This window comes from Staurois parvus, unplaced genomic scaffold (assembly GCF_062004578.1).
Source record: "Staurois parvus isolate SC_StPar_1 unplaced genomic scaffold, SC_StPar_1.0 ptg000131l, whole genome shotgun sequence".
Taxonomy (NCBI): Eukaryota; Metazoa; Chordata; class Amphibia; order Anura; family Ranidae; genus Staurois; species Staurois parvus.
The window spans coordinates 4,429,124-4,452,375 of record NW_028317927.1 but is presented as its reverse complement, the minus strand read 5'-3'; the positions used below and the strand labels follow the sequence as shown (position 1 = coordinate 4,452,375).

Below are 23,252 nucleotides of genomic sequence, written 5' to 3'. Positions count from 1 at the left end.
AATCGGATTTTTCCCGATCAGCTGGCAAAAGTGTCCCTGCAGAGAGCTCCGCTATTTCTGACATTTCTGTGACAGTTCCTTCACATGTACAGCGGTTGAAACATTGTATCTATTAGTTTCCATTTAGGATACAGATGTTTCAACCGCTGTACATGTGAAGAAGCTGTCAGAGAACTGTCAGAAATAGAGGAACTCTGCACATACACTTTTTGCCGGTTTGGAATTCTTATTTTCATCCTACTTCTTCTTCTTCTTCTTCATCCTCATCCTCAGAAGAAGAAGAGGATGAGGATGAAGAAGAAGAAGAAGTAGAAGAAGTAGGATGAAAATAAGAAGAATTCCAAGCCGGCAAAAAGTGTATCTGCAGAGCTCCTCTATTCTGCAGATACACTTAGAGGAGCTCTGCAGATACACTTTTTGTCGGCTTGGAATTAATCTTATTTTCATCCTACTTCTTCTTCTTCATCCTCATCCTCAGAAGAAGAAGAAGAGGATGAGGATGAAGAAGAAGAAGTATGATGAAAATAAGAATAATTCCAAGCCGGCAAAAAGTGTATCTGCAGAGCTCCTCTAAGTGTATCTGCAGAATAGAGGAGCTCTGCAGATACACTTTTTGCCGGCTTGGAATTATTCTTATTTTCATCCTACTTCTTCTTCTTCCTCTTCATCCTCTTCTTCTTCTTCTGAGGATGAGGATGAAGAAGAAGAAGAAGTAGGATGAAAATAAGAATAATTCCAAGCCGGCAAAAAGTGTATCTGCAGAGCTCCTCTATTCTGCAGATACACTTAGAGGAGCTCTGCAGATACACTTTTTGCCGGCTTGGAATTATTCTTATTTTCATCCGACTTCTTCTTCTTCTTCTTCATCCTCATCCTCAGAAGAAGAAGAAGAGGATGAAGAAGAAGTAGAATGAAAATAAGAATAATTCCAAGCCGGCAAAAAGTGTATCTGCAGAGCTCCTCTAAGTGTATCTGCAGAGCTCTGCTATTTCTGACAGTTCTGTGACATTCACTCCATACAGCGGTTGAAACATTGTATCTATTTGTTTCCATAAATGGATCCATTTATGGAAACAAATAGATACAATGTTTCAACCGCTGTATGGAGTGAATGTCCCAGAACTGTCAGAAATAGCCTATTTCTGACAGTTCTGTGACATTCACTCCATACAGCGGTTGAAACCGCTGTATGGAGTGAATGTCACAGAACTGTCAGAAATAGACAGAAACTGTCACAGAACTGTCCTTCTTCTCATCCTTCTCCTTCTTCTCATCCTTCTTCTCATCCTTCTCCTTCTTCTCATCCTTCTCCTTCTTCTCATCCTTCTTCTTCTCATCCTTCTTCTCATCCTTCTCCTTCTCCTTCTTCTCATCCTTCTTCTCCTTCTTCTCATCCTTCTTCTCCTTCTTCTCATCCTTCTTCTCCTTCTTCTCATCCTTCTTCTCCTTCTTCTCATCCTTCTCCTTCTTCTCATCCTTCTCCTTCTTCTCATCCTTCTCCTTCTTCTCATCCTTCTCCTTCTTCTCATCCTTCTCCTTCTCCTTCTTCTCATCCTCCTTCTCCTTCTTCTCATCCTCCTTCTCCTTCTTCTCATCCTTCTTCTCCTTCTTCTCATCCTTCTCCTTCTTCTCATCCTTCTTCTCATCCTTCTCCTTCTTCTCATCCTTCTCCTTCTCCTTCTTCTCATCCTTCTCCTTCTCCTTCTTCTCATCCTTCTCCTTCTCCTTCTTCTCATCCTTCTCCTTCTCCTTCTTCTCATCCTTCTCCTTCTTCTCATCCTTCTCCTTCTTCTCATCCTTCTCCTTCTTCTCATCCTTCTCCTTCTTCTCATCCTTCTCCTTCTTCTCATCCTTCTCCTTCTTCTCATCCTTCTCCTTCTTCTCATCCTTCTCCTTCTTCTCATCCTTCTCCTTCTTCTCATCCTTCTCCTTCTCCTCATCCTTCTCCTTCTTCTCATCCTTCTCCTTCTTCTCATCCTTCTTCTCATCCTTCTCCTTCTCCTCATCCTTCTCCTTCTCCTTCTTCTCATCCTTCTCCTTCTTCTCATCCTTCTCCTTCTTCTCATCCTTCTCCTTCTTCTCATCCTTCTCCTTCTTCTCATCCTTCTCCTTCTTCTCATCCTTCTCCTTCTCATCCTTCTTCTCATCCTTCTCCTTCTTCTCATCCTTCTTCTCATCCTTCTCCTTCTTCTCATCCTTCTCCTTCTTCTCATCCTTCTCCTTCTTCTCATCCTTCTCCTTCTTCTCATCCTTCTCCTTCTCCTCATCCTTCTCCTTCTTCTCATCCTTCTCCTTCTTCTCATCCTTCTTCTCATCCTTCTCCTTCTCCTCATCCTTCTCCTTCTCCTTCTTCTCATCCTTCTCCTTCTTCTCATCCTTCTCCTTCTTCTCATCCTTCTCCTTCTTCTCATCCTTCTCCTTCTTCTCATCCTTCTCCTTCTTCTCATCCTTCTCCTTCTCATCCTTCTTCTCATCCTTCTCCTTCTTCTCATCCTTCTTCTCATCCTTCTCCTTCTTCTCATCCTTCTCCTTCTTCTCATCCTTCTCCTTCTTCTCATCCTTCTCCTTCTTCTCATCCTTCTCCTTCTTCTCATCCTTCTCCTTCTTCTCATCCTTCTTCTTCTCATCCTTCTCCTTCTTCTCATCCTTCTCCTTCTTCTCATCCTTCTCCTTCTTCTCATCCTTCTCCTTCTCCATCTTCTCATCCTTCTCCTTCTTCTCATCCTTCTTCTCCTTCTTCTCATCCTTCTCCTTCTCCTTCTTCTCATCCTTCTCCTTCTCATCCTTCTCCTTCTTCTCATCCTTCTCCTTCTTCTCATCCTTCTCCTTCTTCTCATCCTTCTCCTTCTTCTCATCCTTCTCTCTTCTCATCCTTCTCCTTCTTCTCATCCTTCTCCTTCCTCATCTCCAAGGGCATTTAAATTAAAGGTACAGTGTTCTGCACTAATTTAAAGGCTCTCTGAAGCCTAGAAACCCTTTTTATAAGTTAACTTCGTAGCGAATTAATTCGCATCGAATCAAATTTCTTCCTGAAATTCGGCGAATCAGCCGAATCGAATTTTTGAATAATTCGCTCATCTCTAATTAGTTTAAGGGTGTGCACACTTATGCAACCATATTATTTTAGTTTTTTTATTTTTACTTCACTCCACCTAAAAGATTTCAGTTTGTTGTTCAACGGAGTTGTACAGTTCATAGGTTACATTAAAAGGTGGAAAAAGTTCTGAAATGATTTATCTGTCTCACTTTTTTACATCATAGAAGCCTGACATTAAAACAGGGGTGTGTAGACTTAAAGTTCCTTAAAGGCAGGGACTGATTTGAATGTACAGTATATGTTAAGCACTGTGCAAATTGCTGATGCTCTGTACATACCTGTAATAAATGAGTATAAAAAAAACGACAACTATAGTAAACAGGAAAAATTAGGTAGAAAGTAATATCTCCAGCTGGTGCATTAAATGGAGCAAGGCCTGGAAGACTGTGACCATTAGAACAGCCTTATTGAAGACATCGACTTTCTAGCACAGGCATTAAAAAGCAAATGACAGAACAGAAGCAGAGGGTCATCAAGGGATAGTAAGTGCAAATACATAGGTATGTAGTATACCTAAAATTGTGGAGATGGGAAATCACAAGCAAATGAGTGATAAGCTAAGGAAGAAACAGACAAGCAAGACAAAAGTTGGAAGCAGCAAAAGGCAAACAAACACAAAAAGCCAACAAGGACTAAATTCATTTTAGAAAAAACAAAGGACAATATAGACTGGAGTACAAAGCAACTAGAAAATTTCAGCCAACAAGGTTGCTAAATGGTAAAACGACAAGAGGCTGGGCAAACATTCTTAAATACCTACAAGCAGAGCATAAAAACACAAAGGTGTAAGCAGGGCACAGAAGCGGGAAGACACAAAGCAGTGGCACATGAGGCAAAGTGCTGAAAAAGAAGAAGCTTGGAGAGAATCACCCAGAATATATTAAGCTAGACAAATGCACAAGACACAGGATTAGAGCTATTGCTCACATCCAAAAAGGTACAGAGAGAGCCATCTCAGATCTCAGCCATAGGTTACCGTAGAAAAAGAAAGATTTTTACCAATGTCCCCAGGTCAGAAGAATTCTTTAAATGTAGTGCATGCTGTGAATACTGCCTGTCACTGGGAATTTTGTCAGCTAGTATTAGGCATAAACCTTTTTTTCCACAAGACAGACAAAGATGCAGAAAAAAGCAAGAAGTGGTGCACTGGCAGAAAACCAAAGTTTTGATAGTTTGGGTATTCTAACACACAGTTTTATGGATCTGCAAGAGTGAAATCCACAAATTTCAACCCAAACAAATCCTTGCTGATGCAGAATGTTTATTAGCTGAAAATGTAATATTCATTGACCAGGCACACAGTCAGCCAAAGCTAAACTTCTACTAAAAGGGTTTTAGAGCTCAGCTAATTAAAGGATGCACATATGTAGGTTTAAGAAAGCTGCCCCCTTAAAAATGGGAAGAACACAGAAAAATATAAATGATTAAAAACACCAAAAAATTAAACCTTTCTACTATATATTTGCATAGAAGCAAAGTTCAAGATCATCCCGTGAAAATCTTGTTCTTACCATGCATGTAAAGAAAAGCATCAAAGATCTTCACCAGCTTCATGAAAATGACATCCATACAGCTTCTTTGGTATCCTGAATTAAGAAGCTTCTGGCAAACCTTAATGACTCTCACAATTTCTTCTGGCGCAACCCATGAAAGCTGTGGTTTTATATCTGCCAAATGAGAGCTCTCATGAAGCCCCAAGGCCTTCTGAGTTCCACTGCAATTACAGTTAAAACATTAAAAGTGGTGGGAATAAGAATGCGACAGTAAATACAAAAAAACCAGAGCATATTGTTCTTTGAGTTCCTCCATATGATAAAAAAGGTTAAAGCAGTTGTAAGGCTAGGTTCACACTTGAGCGGGTTTGCGGCCCTCGTCTACGCGGGCACAGCAGCCCATTTACTTGAATGGGTTGCTGTGCCTGCGTTTCCCACAAAAAAAAAAAATTAAAAAAAAAGGTGCATGCACCATTTTCAAAACGCAGCTGCAGGGACATCACCTGGTGCTTTTGCACTGCAGATTGGCCGCGAACCTCCTCTTCTGGGGTCCCCTGTTGGCGCTCCATGTGGCACACAGAGCTTCACTCAGCTCTGCCCCCCATTCTCTGCTCACAGGATTTGGTTGACAGCAGCAGGAGCCTGTGAGAAGAGGGGGAGAGAAAAGCAGCTCTGCTGCAGACGGGCACAGTACTGGATTGAGAGATGGCTCAGGTAAGTATTTAAAGGGGGGTATGAGTTTTTTTTATTTAGCATATTTGCCGATAGGAAAATTTAGCCAATAAAGGTGCCGATACAGGGGGCTGTGTGTACTGTAGAAGTGGGGGGGGGGCATTTAAAAGCAGGAGAGGAGCGGTGTATACAGTGAGCTACTGCTAAATGTCACGGACGGTTTTTAAAAGGAATTACCGGCTTTTTTTAAATCCTTCACTATAGCTCCAAGAAGGAGCAATCATTCACGAAAGGAAACAAGGGGTCACTGAGTAATGTCACTGGGTGACCCCACCCCTTTGTTTTCTTTAGTTGCGGGGAGAATGACAGCTCCTTCTTGGCGATATAGTGAAGGAAAATAAAAAGCCTGTAAATACATTTAAAATCCAGCATTGGCATATAGCGGCAGCCAGTGAGGGAGCCTGAATGTATACACTGCTCCCTCACTGTATACACTGCTCTTCTCCTGCCCCCTCCTTGCACACACTGCCGCCTACCCCCTGCCCCCTACAAAAATGACCTGTCACTCATATACTATCACATAGGGGACTATTGGTCCCCTATGTGATAGCAATAAAAGTTAAAATAAAAATACACATTAAAGTTAAAAAGAAAAAAAAAAAAAAAAAAAAAAAAAACTTGAGCCTCCCCAACCCCACATACAGATATTTCAGTTTTCGGTCACGTGAATTCTGAATTTTCAGTATCGGTTTTCGGCAACAGAATTTTCATTTCGGTGCATCACTAGTTTTTTACCTTAATGCAGAGAATGCATTAAGATAAAAAAAAGTCTGCCTTTAGAACCACTTTAATTAACAGATCACATTCAGTACAGATTTCCTTCAAATGGTCAATCCACCCAAACCTAATCTTTCAGTTTTGTTAGATGCTTGCGGACTGAATAAGATGGTGAGATCTTCATCTCTCGTGACCTCCAGGGCCCGTGTCCCTTTGATATGTTCGCTTACTTTTTAAATATATTCCATGTAATAGGGAACACTGCAGAATGCGAGACTCCTACAGGAGATATAAAACTTCAAGGCACGAAAATCAAGTCCTGGAACTAAGGTGAGTTGACATGAAAAAGACATCTATTAAAATAAGCTAGTGGGTTCATGAGACCACAAGAATCCACCCAAATGAAACAGAATGGGGAGGGCTAATCCTTTAAAGCATTGAAAACCCGCTCATTAATTCAAGCTCAAACATACAGAATGGTAAATACTCAAACATTGACATGAGCTGGGACTGCTTTATAGCAAAAACCTGAATGGACTGCAAATAATTACAAATAAATAGCTACAGTAGTGGTATCATACAGAATTAGATACAGCATGTCTCCTTGGGAAGTCCTGAAATTATTTAGATTTGTAAAAGTAATGTAAAACTGATGTAACAAAGGGATAATGTATGCAGTACATATTAATGGACATTTCTGGCAAGAAAAGCGTGTTTCAAACCATCATTAACAATCATTGCCTATCAGTTATAGAGTGCTGCAAAATAGAGCGTATCAGTACTATAGGCACTTATTTTTTATGTTTTACATAGCAATACCTGCAAAAGGTAACATCAGTTAGTGATTTAGCGGGACTTCATTTTTTGACTAGTTCCGTTCCACTTTAAGTGTCACTACAGGATTTTTCTTTTTAAGTTTTGGATAGAGTGGGGGAGAATTAGAACACTTGTTAGGTTTTACTGCTATGTCCTTGTTAGGGAAATCTCCCCTCTCTATTTGTCTTGTTTACCATTATCATCGAAAGTGAAAGTAAAAGAAAATCCCAAACTTTGGGTTGACACTTGAACAGTAAGAGGGAAATCTTCAAATGGGCACCAGTTCTGATGTCCCTGGTGACATCCCAGGATTTGCTCACGTCGGAAGGATTTCTTCTCACTTCCTGTTTTGGCTACAGGTCAGAAATGTGAAGGAAAATCTCCACAATATGACACAGATGGCAAGTAAAAAAAACCTACAGGGGTTATAACCAGGGGCAGACTAACAACTCATGGGGCCCCCAGGCAATAGGGGATCATGAGGCCCCTGTGTCCTTGCCCAAACTCAAAAAAGCCTATGAAAAAGGTACCAGGGGCCTCTCATGGGGCCCCCTACTGACCCCAGGCCCTCGGGCAGTACCCGAGTTTCCAAATGGTCAGTCCGCCCCTGGTTATAACTCTCCCTTACTCTTTCTAAATTGTTTGCCTTTAGTGGCAATTTAAAGCTCAGTTGAACCCAATGTATTTGTTACTGTATCACAGTCAGACAGCACTAACAATAGATATGCTGCTCTGCTCTTTTAATTTACTTGCTATGTGCTTTGGCAAGGGTTAAAATACCCTGCTCGGCAGCACACAGGAGGGTGGGATCACTCCTCTGAAACTTAACACAGAGGCCTGACATGTCCACTTTCACAATGCATCAATCAAAACAGCTGCTTAGGGAGTTGCACTGGGGCTCATTTTTTCCACAGTTCTCCTTTAATATATATATGTGTTAGCTAATAATATGGAAAACAAAACAAAACTTTGATAATAGAAGTTCTTACTTGAAAGTATCAGGCACAGAAACATGAGCTGTACAAAGAGCAGCAACATGCAGCACTACCGCAATGCCTTCTAAAGAACAGACCACATTGTCTTCAGACACATCTTCTCCTTCCAATGCATGTAACAAAGACAAAAACTGTCGATTTATAGAATTCCACAATGTAGTCTTGGACTTTGCATCCACTGTACTTGTCCTGTTAGAAGCAATACAAAACCCACATGTACTACACTGTTAGAAATATAAACTGCATCGCTAACAAAGAAAGGAAGTTTGAATACTTCAAACACTTTGAATATTTCGTGAAATACCAAGCCTCTCTCAACCTTTTCAACACAGAAGAACCCCTGAAATAACTTTCCGGTCTCAGGGAACCCCTGTCAAGAATTACTATATCTACAACGCATGATACATTTGTGTGATGGTCAGTGGGAAGAATGTTCCTTACACTCGTGGTCATTCGGAAAAATTACCCCCTTACAGAGAGTTAAAACGACCAATGGAGTTAGCCTGGTGTCCAACTTCCTAGATGCCGGACATATACCCCAGACATTGGCTGTGTACCTCAATGATTACTAAGAGAAATTACATTTACTCTCTAAGATAATAATCATCATCATCATTATAATCATCAACATAATCATCACATTCTTAGCTAGCAAAACATGGAAAACAAACCCCAAATAGAACTATAAGGTAATCACCCTGCAGACTGCGTTTGTTTCTTCCGAGGCTTAGCTGTTAAACTTAAACGTGGCCGTTTCTCCTGAACTTCATCACTGCTGCTGCCACCACATTCAGAATCTGTATTTGTGATCTGTACCTCCTGCTGCAGCTGTTCTAAAACTTCCAAGCCTTCTCTTCTCAGCACAGCATACAGTGAAGGGATCAAGTACTAGGTAAGATGGAAAAATGCATCACACAGTCTGTAAAGACTTTGTACAATCCTGACAATTTTGGTAAACAAAGCCCTCCACCACTGCAAATGTCAGCACGGGGTGGGGTTCCGCTTGAATGGCCAGGCTGCGATGCTGCTCCCACACATGCGCAGGGTAGTCATTCAATCGTGGCACACAATAGATGCCATACATGAACTCTGAGATGCGCATGAACAGCTCCATGTACATTACCCCTGACAAGCAGCGGAAGAATTTGTGAAAGAAGAGACCATTAAGGTCTCCTCTGTCATAAAAACCGTGCCTGTCACCTGCTTTTTTTTAAAATGGAGTTTAATAATATTATAACCAATGATACTGAACGCACTTTCTGACATAAAAATAACCACTAAATAAATCATCCGCATAACCTTTTAAAAAAAAAATATGAAAATCAATAATAACGATAATCAACTAGCATGAAATGTCTTAGCAGTAACACTCTGGTTAAACCTTTTAATAATTCAAATGTACTCTCTGAAAGTAGACAACAGAATTCACTTAAAGTGGAACTTCACCCAAAAAGGAAAATTCTGCTTTAAGTACTCCACCTCCCTCCTCTACCGTATTTGGCATGCCATTATTTTGGGCGGAAGGGCTGGTACCTAGTTTTGACAGGTCCTCCTCAATCCTTCCCCACAGTCTTCTCAGACACATTACGGTCGCCGAAGACTGCAGGACCACTCAAAGCACAGTGGGGCTTGAGCATGTGCAGTGGGCAGCCGGTTGTGAAGCCAAAAGTAGTATAGCCAGCTGCCCACAGTTAAGATGCCGGCGCCGGTAAAGGCTATTGAAGAACTAACCAGGGTGAGGATGGTGCTGGAACCCTGGACAAGTAAGTGTCCTTTCAGTAAAAATCAACAAGATTTGCAGCTGATGACATTTAATTTTTTTTCCCATAGGGAAGAACCGCTGTAAAATCAGTCAAATAATGGTGCAAAAAAATTAGATTTCAATTTACAGTCATTTTATATTTTACTGTATTTTTTTTATTTTTACTATACCCTGGCTCACCATATGTTTGTTCTGAGTGCCAAGAATGTCCACGAAAGCTTTACAGATGCAGCAAACCTGCTGATTCCGGACCTCCTTAGCTGATTCATAGCCCAGAGGAACAACAGATAAGAAGTAGTAAACCATATGACAAAATGCTTCTTTTAAAACATCAGACTGAACATCTTTCAGTATTCCACCATCAAACAATGCTGCAAGCTTTGCCAGTGACATGCTAAGATAGACAGGTCCTATGCTTGTGTAGGACTCAGGCTCCAATGAGAATAGCACTTTTACCAGCTTTAATATTGGAGTCTCAAAAAGCAACTGTTCTTCCAAATCCATATCTTTTACACATGCCAACAATCCAAAAAACACAGTGAAGAAAAAATGTGCAGGCTGTTCAGGTGGCCCTCCAAGAGTGATAAGCTCTCTTAGGAAATTCAGTGCCAGACTCTTAAGCTCCGTACCACCATAGTCCAGCAAAGAGCATCCTATTCCCCACAGTATAAGGTTCTGCCTTTGAAAATAAAAAGCAGAGATATCATGGTCATCATTAGCCAGGACCATTAACAATGTGGTCTCCAAAGACTCCACTTGTTGCATGTGATGCAGCTGAAAAGGTGCATCTCTTAGGTTGAACTGGTTTTCCATTGAGCTGCACAAAAACCTGCACACTGTAATAGGCCAGTCCACAGACCTTTCCAGGCTTATTTCATTCAGGTTAATTAGATCTTCTAAGAGATTTAACAAATCATTGCTAAGAATGCCAAAAAGAACAGGACTTTTATTCTTGAAAAGGAAAAGTAAAGAGTAGATGACTCCAGAAATCTTTTTGTGTAAAGCTACACAGCTTGGTGTGGCAGCAATGCGGAGTAGCCTGGTGATTATCCAATTACTGAATCCTAAGAAAAAAAAAAAAAAAAAGAAGCATCAAGCTTTTGAATCTATATATGAAAAAGCTTAGCAGAATTTTTGATGGACACTTTTTTTTTTCTCTACTTTTGTGCTACTTGAGTTTGATACTATTTTGTGTTTCATAATTTATTTTAGGTTGCATAGGTTTTTTTTTAATATAGTTGAGTTATTTGTACTATCAATCACTTTATCATCAATTTACCTTTAAGTGTTGCATGTACCCTTTATTTGTTATTACTTTGCATATATCGATTCCTTGTAAGTCGCCACACTACTTATTAGCATGGACTTCGATAGCACTGTTCAACAGGTAAAAAGTTTTGGGCATAAAATTAGCTAATCTTACATAATTTTGGGGTGCTGAAAACGAAAATGACCCTAAAAAATGTTGATTGGCTCTAGTTTCCATGATATATTCACCCATCTAATGACGTAAGCCATTCAAAATTATGATGCAACTTCAGCTGCATATTGCGCAATTGATACTGGTGACCAATAGAAAATTGCATGTATACTGAGATGATGCAATATTAGCCTTTAATTGCATCACTTCACTGCATAAAAGCTGCAGTATCTGTAGCTGATTGTAGTTCGACAGCGTCTTTACATTTCGTTTTATGCTTATATAGGCTACTCAGTAATGCCTCGAACTTGTGTGAATAAAGCAGATAATTTCTGCTATATCTGCGGTGAAATAACTTTTATCTCACAAAAAAGGAGGATAACAGGAATGATTAAGAAAGCCTACAACTTGTATTTTGGCTGCAAGATAGGAGACCAGGACAAGAGCTGGGCACCACATATATGCTGCAATTCTTGTGGGACGGCACTGGAGCAATGGTTGAATGGAAAAAAGGCATCTATGCCTTTCGCTGTGCCAATGATTTGGAGAGAGCCAACAGATCATGTTAGTAATTGTTACTTTTGTATGGTGCCTCCAATTGTAAAAGGGCTAAATAAGAAGAAAAAGTTATCTGTGCACTATCCAAATATTCCATCGGCAATACGTCCAGTTCCTCATGGAGAGGGGCTACCAATTCCTAAAGCACCAGAATCCTTCGTGGTTGAGTCAAGTGAGGAAGAACCTGAAGCGTGTAGTCACGTGCAGTTGTAAGAGATAGCCCTTTCCTCGAATACAAGAGAAAAGCCAAGAGAAGCAAAACCGACACAAACTGAAGACAAAACTAGTGAGAATCCTAAGTATTAAAATGATTCAACTTAGCTTATGGCTATAATTTTTCTTGGTAATCCTATGCAATATATTATGCCATTTAGGCTTTGTTATGTAGTCAATATCACTTGCTTTATATTTGTGGAAAGACATCGATCTATATAATTATTGTGCATTATGTAGTCATTACGCCTATAGTAGAAAACTTTCCGTTTACAGAAAAACTAGAGCCAATTGACAAATTTCATTGTTATATTTGAACTCAGAATGTGAAATTCATTAAGAAATGGATCCTTTTGTTTCCAAAACTGGCAAAAAATAAAAATTTGTTGAACAGTGTAGTTTCTTTGAGTGATTTACTAAAGCCAAATAGGTTGTTCAATTTGCAAAGAAGTCTTCCCTACAAATTAGTGAAGATCTGTTGATTCCCATTATGCAATCATGTGCAAGCAAAAAAAAAAAAAAAAGTGTTTTTATTTTGCTTGAAAGATATTGGATATCCTTTAAGTCAATGTTCACTGCATTCACTAAGCTGAGTGAAAATTGCCTATTTATCTATGTGTTATAAGCATGAGTTCAAGCAGTTGTCAGAGCAGTAGCTGTCAAACGTCTGGAGACCTCTAAAACCCTCAAACAGGGTAAAGCTTTCCATACATGGTGAGATCCCTCCATTCACACTAAACAGTACACTGCTGTCTAAATACAGAAATGTGATACTCAGCACCTTCACTTTTTCAGTTCAGTTTTGTTGAGCTTGGTTGTGCCAAAAGGGCCTGCATACATGCAAAACACAATTTCTAAAACAATTTGCACAGTACCTTTCAAATTCTGAGCTAACTGAATACACATGCAGAATTTAGTAAGGAAGTATAACCATCAGTTAGAATTTCTTATAGTCAGACTAGCGGCTTACCAATACAGTTGCGATCAGCTTCTTCATTTTGAGCGCTATTCATGGAACTGACAAACATACGTGGAGATGATTTCATGATGTGTTGAATAAAGTCCAGCAACATTACAGAACTTGGCTGAGACTCAATATTTTTGGATAACTCCACAGCCACTGTAAATGCAACACCACAGTTAGTTATCTATTCCAGTCATGTTTCCTTGAGAAAAAAAATGGGATCCAATACTGAGAAACACTGCAGCCTGCAACCCATTATGAACAACAGTTGTTACTACGAGTCTCTTGATTTAAATAAGGAAACTCTAACTCTTGACCTTTTTACAGTTATTGGCAATACGCTTTGATTTTGGCTGATATTCAAAAGGTGGAACAAAAATAACTGAAGCAACACTGCTGTTATGCTAGTCGACTGCATTCAAGTTATCACACTATTATTACTGTGCACCGAGTGTGCATCTATACTTTCTTCCTTATGGATTACTTAAAAAGTCCCACTTAAATATAATTTATCGTTTGCTAAAACTTTATGCTATTGTATTTACTTAAATGGCCCCAATAAATATTTATTCTTTGTTTCAAGTTAAGGAAACTTTTATAGAAGCATAGATGTGGATGGCCAACTACTTGTTTTGCTGCCTGAGCATGCACAGTATTCACTCCTATGGGGCAGTGGGATGGATCCCTTCTCCATGTCTCCATTAAGTGAATAGGGTTCTAATGCTCACAGAATAAGACTCCCTGCCCCACAGAAGTGAATGTGGCTGTGTTTCTGCAAATACGCTGAGCAAGGAAGGCCAGTTGCATATAGGCAGAGCAAGGGAACCTTTAAGCAAAAGCCAGAACTCAGTGGGGGAGAGTGGGTTAAATTAGCATAATGGGCTCCATTCACAAAACTGTATCTACCACTTTAAAGGATAAGTTCACCTTTGGGAACATGTTACATGTTCCACCTGTTTTTAGGGTGGAACACATAACATGTTCCCATAGCCGCAGCCGCCACCCCCCTCCTTCTGACTGATAATGTGGTGAGAAGTCTCCCCATACTATCTGTCAAATTTGAAAACAGCACGGCCATGCGGGGCTCTGCCGACACGGCTGCATCATTCATTCACAGAATGATGCGGCCGTGAATGAATGAACTGCAAGTCCCGACAGCCTTAGTGGCTGTCGTTTTGTAGTTTACAATGAACTACCATGGTTTAAAGTTTTGTTGCATTTTAACGTGTAGATGTTAACCCTACCAGTCTCATACTTACCTGTCCCCAATTTGGTAAGATCTCTGCTGTGCAGCCTCCTTGCTGCCACACATCCACCTGCCAGAACCTTTTTCAACAGGCTTGCACTTGTGTACTCAATCTCCATTCAGCCAAACTGCAAGTTCACATACTTCATGCGGGTGATTTGCTTCAACCGCCAAAGTGGGTTAAAGTGGAAATCTAGGCAATTTCTGTTTTTCTCTCAATCCTTATTTCCATTTTTTCCCCCAAGCTCAGCTTTTTGACATCAGACACCAAAAACAGTCCTCATGTGGTAAAGGTTCCTATGGACTAAAGTGGTAACATTTTAATGAAATGCTGGCAATTCCCTCCATTTGCAGTACAACACAGCACAGACTGTGCAATGGGGACAGAGTACCAGCAGTGCCTCTCCACCCACCCACAGAGACTGCAACTTTAAAATAGGAAGCAGGAAAGTCAGATCAGGTAACCTGATTTTAGAAAACAATTTTATGGTACTTATGCCATTTTTAAAAGTGAAGACTGTTAGTCCAGCAGAAAAAATTTCTGATGCATGCACTCGCTCTTTTTTCTGGTCCCCTGAAATCTACTTGGCAAAACAGTTGTAGTGTGGTGATATCGATTATTCAAACATTTCATGTTGACAGAGGCAGAATAAATAGCAATAAAAATCTTTTTTATTTCCTTGTGCTGGCTATTCCACTAGACCATTCACAATGAATCACCATCTGTGTGCCATACTTGCACTATCAGGGTATAAGTGTATCTGCTGTTCCACACCAAAAAGGATATAAAAATAACTATTAAAATTTACAATAAAGTAGATATTACTTACCAACATGAACATCAGTAAGGATCCGGTCCACAAACTGGCACAAAATCTGCCTTGGCCTCTGAACAACAACATCATAAGATTCAGGATTTGCCCTGAAATAAAAACAGCATAATTAAAATGACTGGATTTATCAGTAGGCTTGTTTGGCCTAAGAATCTGTTTCTATCTGTCCTACAAATCATTAACCAACTATCCTAAAACTACATCACCGATAAAACAGATCAAATAGTGCTAAAGGGCAATTATACTTTTGATGGATAAGCTCATCTTTATGAAAAAAAATGCACATATTTTTCAGGTAAAAAACAGTACATTTATTTATTTTTACAAGGAGTCTGTGGAAAATTGCACCTGCGATCAGTGGATTGTGGATGCAATGTCAGGTTCCTGCGGACTTTTCGTATAGCATTGTGCCCATGCTGCTGTACAGGCTGACAGTTTCAGAGCTGTAGAAAGCGTGAAAGAATTACAAGCACACTGATCAGCACACTCACAGTCCAATGAAACTACATCTACAGCAGTGTAAAAAGGGACTTGTAGTTTGTTCATTCACAGATCCCTGAAAATGAATGATGTGGCTGTGTGGGCGGAGCCCTGCACTTGCGCTGATTTTAAATGTGACAGGGGGGGAAGGGGGGGTAGAGAAACCATCACTTGCTGTGACATCACTTGCTGTGACAGGGAAGGGATGTAATATGTTCAAAAGGTGAACCTATCCTTTAAATAAAAATGGCGATGGTGACTTAAAAGTGTTACTAAACCCAGGACCCCACATTCACTATATCCGGTCTACACACAACATGGAAGTGCAAATATTAGTAAACATAAACTGCTAAATACCTTTACTTATCAGCAGTTAGAGCAGTCTTGTGACTTCTATCAGTGTTCAGCAGAGCACTGGTTGAAGCTTGCAGGAGGAGTTTTCATTCTGCAGAACCCCTGACCCTCTGTCTGGACAGTGCTGATTGGCCCTGTGCTGATCACATGCAATCTCTCAAGAAAAAACAAAACCTCTCTAGCAATACACACTAAACTGAACATGTACAGAGTGACTCCACATATGTCTAATCAGGAGATAAGAGGGGAACACTGGAAGGGGAGGATCAGAGAAGACAGGATCAAAAAGCTTTTTTACACATTGCAGAGGGTTAACCCCTTGTGTTCCATAACAAGCATGCTTTACTGCATATACAGACTGATTTTACTGTTGTGGGTTTAGTAACACTTTAAATATAGAAGTATAGCAGCACTTTAGCATGGTATATTTCTGTTTAATTTACCTATGTCATAGGCCTATGTCTATGGACATTGCTAGTCAGAGGGCTTCTGCTCCAAAAGATACCATACATCCAGTTGTTATAGATCTATGGGTCTGCCTCTGAAAGCAAATACTTACCTGACACTCATCGCAATCCAGTGATGTGCAGAAGAGCTTCAGCTCTCCAGGAACAGTGGAAGCCATTGGCTCCCATTGCTGTCAATCACAGCCAATGAGGAGAGAGAGAGAGTGCGGGGCTGAGCCACAACTCTGTTTGTGAATGGACATGCAGACCAGCAGCTTGGGAGTGAGCATGCTTGGGTGTCCCCATAGCAAGCTGCTTGCTCTGAGGGCACTTGGCAGGAGAAAGGGACCATGAGTACCGGCAGGGGACATGAGAAGAGGAGGATTGGGGCTGCTCTGTGCAAAAACATTACACAGAGCAGGTAAGTATGACATGTTTGTTTTTTAACTTTAAAAAATTGCCTTTAATAGCACTTTAAAGTGTCATTAAAAACACATAATTAAAAACGAACTATAAATGCTGTATTACATGCTGTTCACTCAGTCACTACTGGATTAATTTTTTGTATTCTGCAAAACACTTGGTTGATTCTGCTGCTCTCTATCTCTCCCTTCTGTCCATGTCTCCATTTTGCAGAGCAGCGTTGGCAGCTACTGCACATGCTCAGCTTTCAGTGAGGTTCTATGCTTAGCATTTCCTCCCTATCACCTTTGAACAGCCCATGTGACTACAGAGTCACACATGTGGGCATATACACAGTGGTAAATAACAGTCCACTCCATTCCTTCCCCTCCATTCCCACTAAGCAGCTAAACACAGTGGGGGTGGGATATTACATCTTGATTGATGGAGGCTTTACTCCCTGTTATTCTACACAGGCTGGAGGGGCGTGACACAGCCTGTGACTGGCAGAAATCCACCCACACCATGTTATTGCCAAAAAAAATAATAAAGATTTGATTTCAAATATATATTTGTATAACAATTTAAAACAGTTTATTGATAATAATTATATATTTTTACTTTGTATTCCATAGGCTGTTTTTTTTATTTTCAACATGTGACCAGCAGCAGAGGACTAGAAGATCCTCCTGCTTATGTTTCTGTGCAGACAAGCTGTGAAAAATCTGGGTCATATAACTGCTATATATTGATTAGGAAAAAAGGTACTTAATTTTTTTTATATTAAAATAATTACAGTGCCATCATCCGCATACAGAAAGAGAATAATGTAATTAAACAGTATGTGTTTAGTATCACTTTAAGGTGCAACAAAGACCAGTATCTTTCTTCACAGTAAGGTTAGTATTTTGTGCAGAAGAGGTCAGTAGGTAAAGAAAGTCTGCTGTCCATTCACAGAATGCCTTGCATTCTGTGATCAGAATACAAGGCATTTTGTGAATGGACAAGGGAAGAGAAGAAGTGAAGGGGACAGGATGGATAGGATCTCTCCTTGTTTTGTGAATGGATGACAGGAGAAGAAGAGAGAGAAAGATAACAACAGTATTTCTTCAAAGATTTAAAGCCAGAACTCTCAGTTGCAGCACTGGAAGGGAGTGCTGTGTGTAGTATTTGGTATCAGTGAAGCTGTTATCTGTGCAGTAACCAGCAGGATTCTGGTCATAGCATAGTCATTGTTAGAGGTAAGTATATATGTTTTGTTTCCAAAAATATTTTTTTTCCCCTGGAATAGTGAAAAAGCATTAGGGTTGTGGTTACAGAGGATTTGGTGAGGAAAACAAAAAGAAAAAAAATCTTCTGCTATGCTATCTATGGGGATCATTTTCCAGCAGCTTATGGAAACTAAAAACCCCAAATTCCCCACCATGCACTAGCACGTGCTTTTACTATTAGGCCCAAGCTGTACACCCAAGCCCAAGATTGTGGTGGCTAAGGCCCCTTTCACATGGGCGGACCGATCAGCTTTCCTGTCAGTTTTTTAGGCGGACCCAATGGGATCCTTCATTATCGTCTATGAAGTGGCAGGTGTAAATGGACATGTGTCAGTTTCCACCCACCTACATCCGATTCCATCTGCTAAAAACAGACAGATGGGGATCTGTTCCCAATCTGTATAGAGGCTCTGATGGCAGTTGGGTGTAAACAGACAGGCGGCCCGTTTACATCCGACCACCCATAGAGGACACCGGGCTCTGCATAAACAGAGTGGATATAGACCAGCTTTCTGCTTGCTCAGCAGGGGTCTGCCGACAGATTCCACACTGAGCAAGCAGACTCCCAGAGTTGTATTCCCATGTGGAAGTGCCCTAATTATTATTATTATACAGTATTTATAAAGCGCCAACGGTTCGCTCAGCGCTGTACATTACAATGGGAGACAGTACATGTGACAGAACAATACCAATAGAATGTGATACACGAGGGTTCGAGGGCCCTGCTCCGACCTAATGCATAAGACCTCTTTCACACAGCCGTTTCATATGTCCGTTTTTCATCTGTTCTTTTAAAGATGAAAAACTGACACCCATGTATTTCTATGGACTAGCGGATGTAAACGGATGATCATCTGTTTACATCTGTTAACCTCTTCCCCGCCACCATATAGCAGATATACTGCTACAGGGCGGCAGTGGTGCCCAAAATCATGTAAATATATGTGATTTGGCATTGCTGGATAGGGGGAGCACACCCTACCAGTGCCTGCCATTCGTGGCCGTGGCTGTCAATCACCGGGTCCCGGCCGCTAATTCCCCCCCAGTGCCCGGTGATTGCCAAGGATCGCCGATGGGGAGGAGGGCTTCTTTGTTTACTAACAGTCCTCCTCCCTGTCGGCTCGGACACACTGCTCTGGGTGGCTGTGCACAGAACAGCCATCCAGAGCAGTGTGCTTACAGTGAAGCACATTGACACGGCCCCCTAGCAAAACACTCCCAGCACACAGTTAACCTTTTGATCGCCACTTGTTAACCCATTCCTGCCCAGTGCCATTGCTTTTTTTTTTTAGCACTGATCACTGGTGTCACTGGGGATGTCAGTAACACCAAGTCAGTTCCCCCCAGTGTCAGAATGCCCACCACAGTCCCGGAGTCCCACTATAAGTCAATGGTCGCCGCCATTACTAGTGAAAAAAAATGTTTAATTCCAGTATATATACCGCCATTTGTAAATGCTATAACGTTCATTTAATCCAATTAATTCACACGTATTGGGATTTTTTTTTTTAGCAAAGACATGTAGTACAATACATTTTGGCCTAAATTTATGGCAAAATTTGATATTTACATTTTTTTACTGTACATGTTTAATAGTAACAAGTCAAAAATATTGTTTTTTTTCTCAAAATTGCCTTTTTTTATAGCGCAAAAAATTAAAAAAGCACATGCGATCAAATACCACCGAAAGAAAGCTCAATTTGTGGTAAAAAAAGGAAATAAATTTCATTTGGGTGCACATTACATGACCGTGCAATTGTCAGATAAAGTAATGCAGCGCCATAACGCAAAAAATGGCCTGGTCAGGAAGGGGGATAAAACCTCAGGAGGGCAAGTGGTTAATGTCCGCACCCGTTAACATTTGTTTTTTTTTTTGTTGAATGGAAGAAAACCCATTTTTCTTCCGTTAAAAAAAGGGAAACGGATGCAAAACGAAATGTAAACTGATGAAAAACGGATGTAAACTGAAAAAACGTGACTGAACTGATGAAAAAAAAAAATGAAATGCCCGTGTGAAAGGGGCCTAAGTCAAGAGCTGGAGGACGCCAAACAGTCTAGAATATGCAACACAAGATGCTGGAGACCATTGGGTACTACTGCTTCGTTAGACTGCCACGTACTGCTGCCCTACTCTGTTCTGTGAAGCAGACACACAGGTGTGAACTAGGCATAAAGTTGGCCATACATTATACAATTTCCTTTAGATTCACCTTCAACTATACAATGCAAGGGTCTGCCTGATTGCACACAAACTGAAAGTGGGCAGCAGAGTGGCTAAATGGTTAGCATTTCCATCTAGCACAATTTCAAAACTGGCTTTGATGTGACCGGGGTGTAAAGGACAGTAAACTGGCCCTATGTTTAGAAAGTTTGGAGCCCCCTCCAAGGTTAAGGTTTGACATCATGTTATATGGTTTTGGTAAATCTACAAGAAATTTGTATAATGTATGGCCAGCCTATACAAACCTAGGTGAACTATCCCGACACACACATAACCCCCTGGTACTTTCATCAGGCTAAAGCTACCAAAGGCGACAAGGTGTACAGATAACATGACCCACTAGGGTTGCCACGGCATCACTTTAAACCCAAGCACATACTAATTACACAGGTTCTGAGGATAATTTAATGCACATAAGGCACCAAGTCTGGGTTCACATATATACAGTGCGGTATATCCCATGTGATTCGCATAGGAACTGCACCGTATTCCTGTGCAAATCACATGCGATTTGTGTGCGGTGTGACTGGAGCCATACATTTTGTATGGCTCTAATCGCACTGCATCCGGACCAAAAATGTGCAGGACCCTTTTTTTGGTCCGCACTAGAATCAGATTGCATGGGTATTCACACCTATGCGATCTGATTCTGCACATCGCACAGCGTTTTGCAGACCACTTTCGGGGTGTTGTTAACATACAAACCCGCAGCGGTTCACATGAATGGGGTGCGATTCTGCTGTGGTGTGGAATTTGCACAGAAAACGCTGCGAATTCCGCACCGCATCAGTGTGAACCAGGGCTAAGTAAGTTTAACCAGTTGCCACCCGGCCTATGGCCAAATGGCGGCCAGGCAAATACTTCACCCCTCCGGGAGAACGCAATATGGCGTCCTTCCCAAAACGCGCATGCCCACACTGTGGCGAGATCTGTCACCAGCTGTGTACCTCGGACAAGGCCGATGACAGATCTGTGTACCAGTCCCATTGCCAGTACCATGTGACCTGCTGTGACCAATCACATCGGGTCACATGACAGTTGTATACAATGGATGGCTTCCTTTCATGCCATCCATTGTATACAAGTGTATCTAGCTGGGAATGGTCACAGCAATCACATGCACAGGCTGGGCCGATCACAGCCCATCTGTGTCATGTAATTGGCCTTGACCAATCACAGCTAATCACAACAAAAAAAACCTGAATGAATAAATTTCATTCAGTTAAATGCTTCCTTATAGCAAAGAAATTATTTGCTATAATCAATGAAATTGTGTAACAAAAAAAACAAACAAAACAAAATACTGATCACTTCCCCAAAGTAGTACAATGGTACTATGGTAACATTATACTACTTTGATCATAGTGTAATATGAAAAAAAAATATTAAAGAGAAAAAATTTTATAAAAATCAAAAAAAATTTTTTTTTTTGTACTGTTACCAGTCAGTGTCCCTGATCACCGCCACACCAGTTATATGATGAAGCTGTACTGCACTGGTGACAGTATGTAAAAAAAAAAATAGTGAAAATTTTTTTTAAGTTCATTTTGCAAAAAATAAAAAATTACAACATCAAAAAACCTGCCTCTTATGAAGTACGTCGGTCTGTCTACTTTGCAAAAAGGGTTCATTTGGGGGATATCTGTACTGTTCTTACATTCTTGGACCTCAAGAAATTAGATTGGCTGTCAGTACTTCAGGATTGATCAATATTCAGATATATCCCATAGTTTGTGAACTCTATAACTTTCCTACAGACTAAATAATAAATACTAATGTGGGTTATTTTCACCAAAGACATGTAGCAGAATGCATCTCGGCCTAAATTTATGAAGAACAATTTATTTGCAAACTTTTATAACAGAAACAAAGAAAAACATGTTTTTTTTTTCAAAATCTTCGGCCTTTTTTTTGTTAATTTAGCAAAACCCCAGTGGTGATTAAATACCACCAAAAGAAAGCTCTAGTTGTGTGAAGAAAATGATAACATTTTAGTTTGGGTACAGTGTTGTATGACCGCGCAATTGTCATTCAAAGTGTGAGAGCGCTGAAAGCTGAAAATTGTCCTGGGCAGGAAGGGGGTAAAAGTGCCCGGTATGGAAGAGGTTAATTACCACCGTAATCAGCCTGTGTCATTAATATTTGCTCGGTTTTAAAGGAATGAGGTGGAAACCCTATGACACCCTATGACTGTGAGGCAGTCCAGCCACTGTAGAACTACAGGTCTCAGCATGCCTCGCCAGCCTAGTGTGCTGGACGGTAGTACAGACATTTACCCAGCCAGTTCCCGCAGGGCCGGGATCATAGAGGCCATCTCCAAGCCGGGGTCCGCCGTCATCCTCACTTCTAGCTGACAGGAAAGTTCGCGGCTTCCCAGTCCGAATAATCGTCACATAGCTTGCAGGCTACGGAGGCCGCACGACACCAAATCTCCTCAGGCATCGCGAGAACGCGTTGTATGCTGGGCTGCCAGTATGAAGCGCTTCTCTGCTCTACAGCCAACATGGAGGTCCTCTGTACACTGCCACTTCTGACTGAGCAGAGGGGAGCCTGGGTTGCTGGATTTGGGTAGTGGAGCTTTGGAGGGGGGTTTGTCCCTCTTTTTTCGTTACATTCCAGGTGGCACCCCCCCCCCCGAAATACATAACGTTTTACCATAATAAAAGACACAAAGAATCAAGGCTGCAGTATTTTTATCAGTTTAAAAACAAACACGAAGAAACTTTATTTAAATGAAATAACCAAACACTGGAAAGAAACCTGTTCAGTCCTAAAGCGGAGCTCTGCCCAAAAGGTGAAGTTCTGCTTAAGGCTAGGTTCACATATATGTGGGTGGTGCCGCTGCAGATCCGCACAAAAATCTGTGCATTCAAACCACCTGCACAGAGGAATGAGGACCAGCGAGCGGGTGCCATTAATTCTAATGTTATGCCACCCGCACTGGAAATCGCAACTGTACTGGGAACCGAGGCTGCGTCTTCAGAAGTGCAGGGACTTCTTCCCTGCGTGTCCCGGGGCACGGGAGTCCATTCAAATGAATGAGCTCTCATGCCTGTGCGGAACGCAGATATGTGAACTAGGGGTTAAGGCTCCGTCCCCCGCTCCCCGTTAAGGCATGATCTTCACACATCCATGGCAGAAGCTGCCCTCTGTCACAATTTAAGCCGTTTCCTACCAGGACAATTCTGACATTTTTCCCCTACATGTAAAAATCAGCAGTTTTTTTGCTGGA

General features: G+C 41.0%; 1 protein-coding gene across 1 annotated transcript in view; it reads right to left on the bottom strand.

Moving 5' to 3' along the window:
* The window catches only part of ATR (ATR checkpoint kinase), a 125,379-nt gene extending 102,916 nt beyond the window's left edge, over positions 1-22,463 (bottom strand). Inside the window, exons 1-7 of the mRNA XM_089672570.1 lie at positions 22,297-22,463; positions 14,844-14,935; positions 12,774-12,923; positions 9,793-10,676; positions 8,548-8,738; positions 7,845-8,039; positions 4,609-4,811 (exon numbers count right to left, since the gene is read on the bottom strand). Coding sequence (XP_089528696.1) covers positions 4,609-4,811; positions 7,845-8,039; positions 8,548-8,738; positions 9,793-10,676; positions 12,774-12,923; positions 14,844-14,935; positions 22,297-22,358 — 1,777 coding nt within the window. The 5' untranslated portion in view covers positions 22,359-22,463. The remainder of the gene's footprint in view (positions 1-4,608; positions 4,812-7,844; positions 8,040-8,547; positions 8,739-9,792; positions 10,677-12,773; positions 12,924-14,843; positions 14,936-22,296) is intronic.
* Positions 22,464-23,252: the final 789 nt, after the last annotated feature.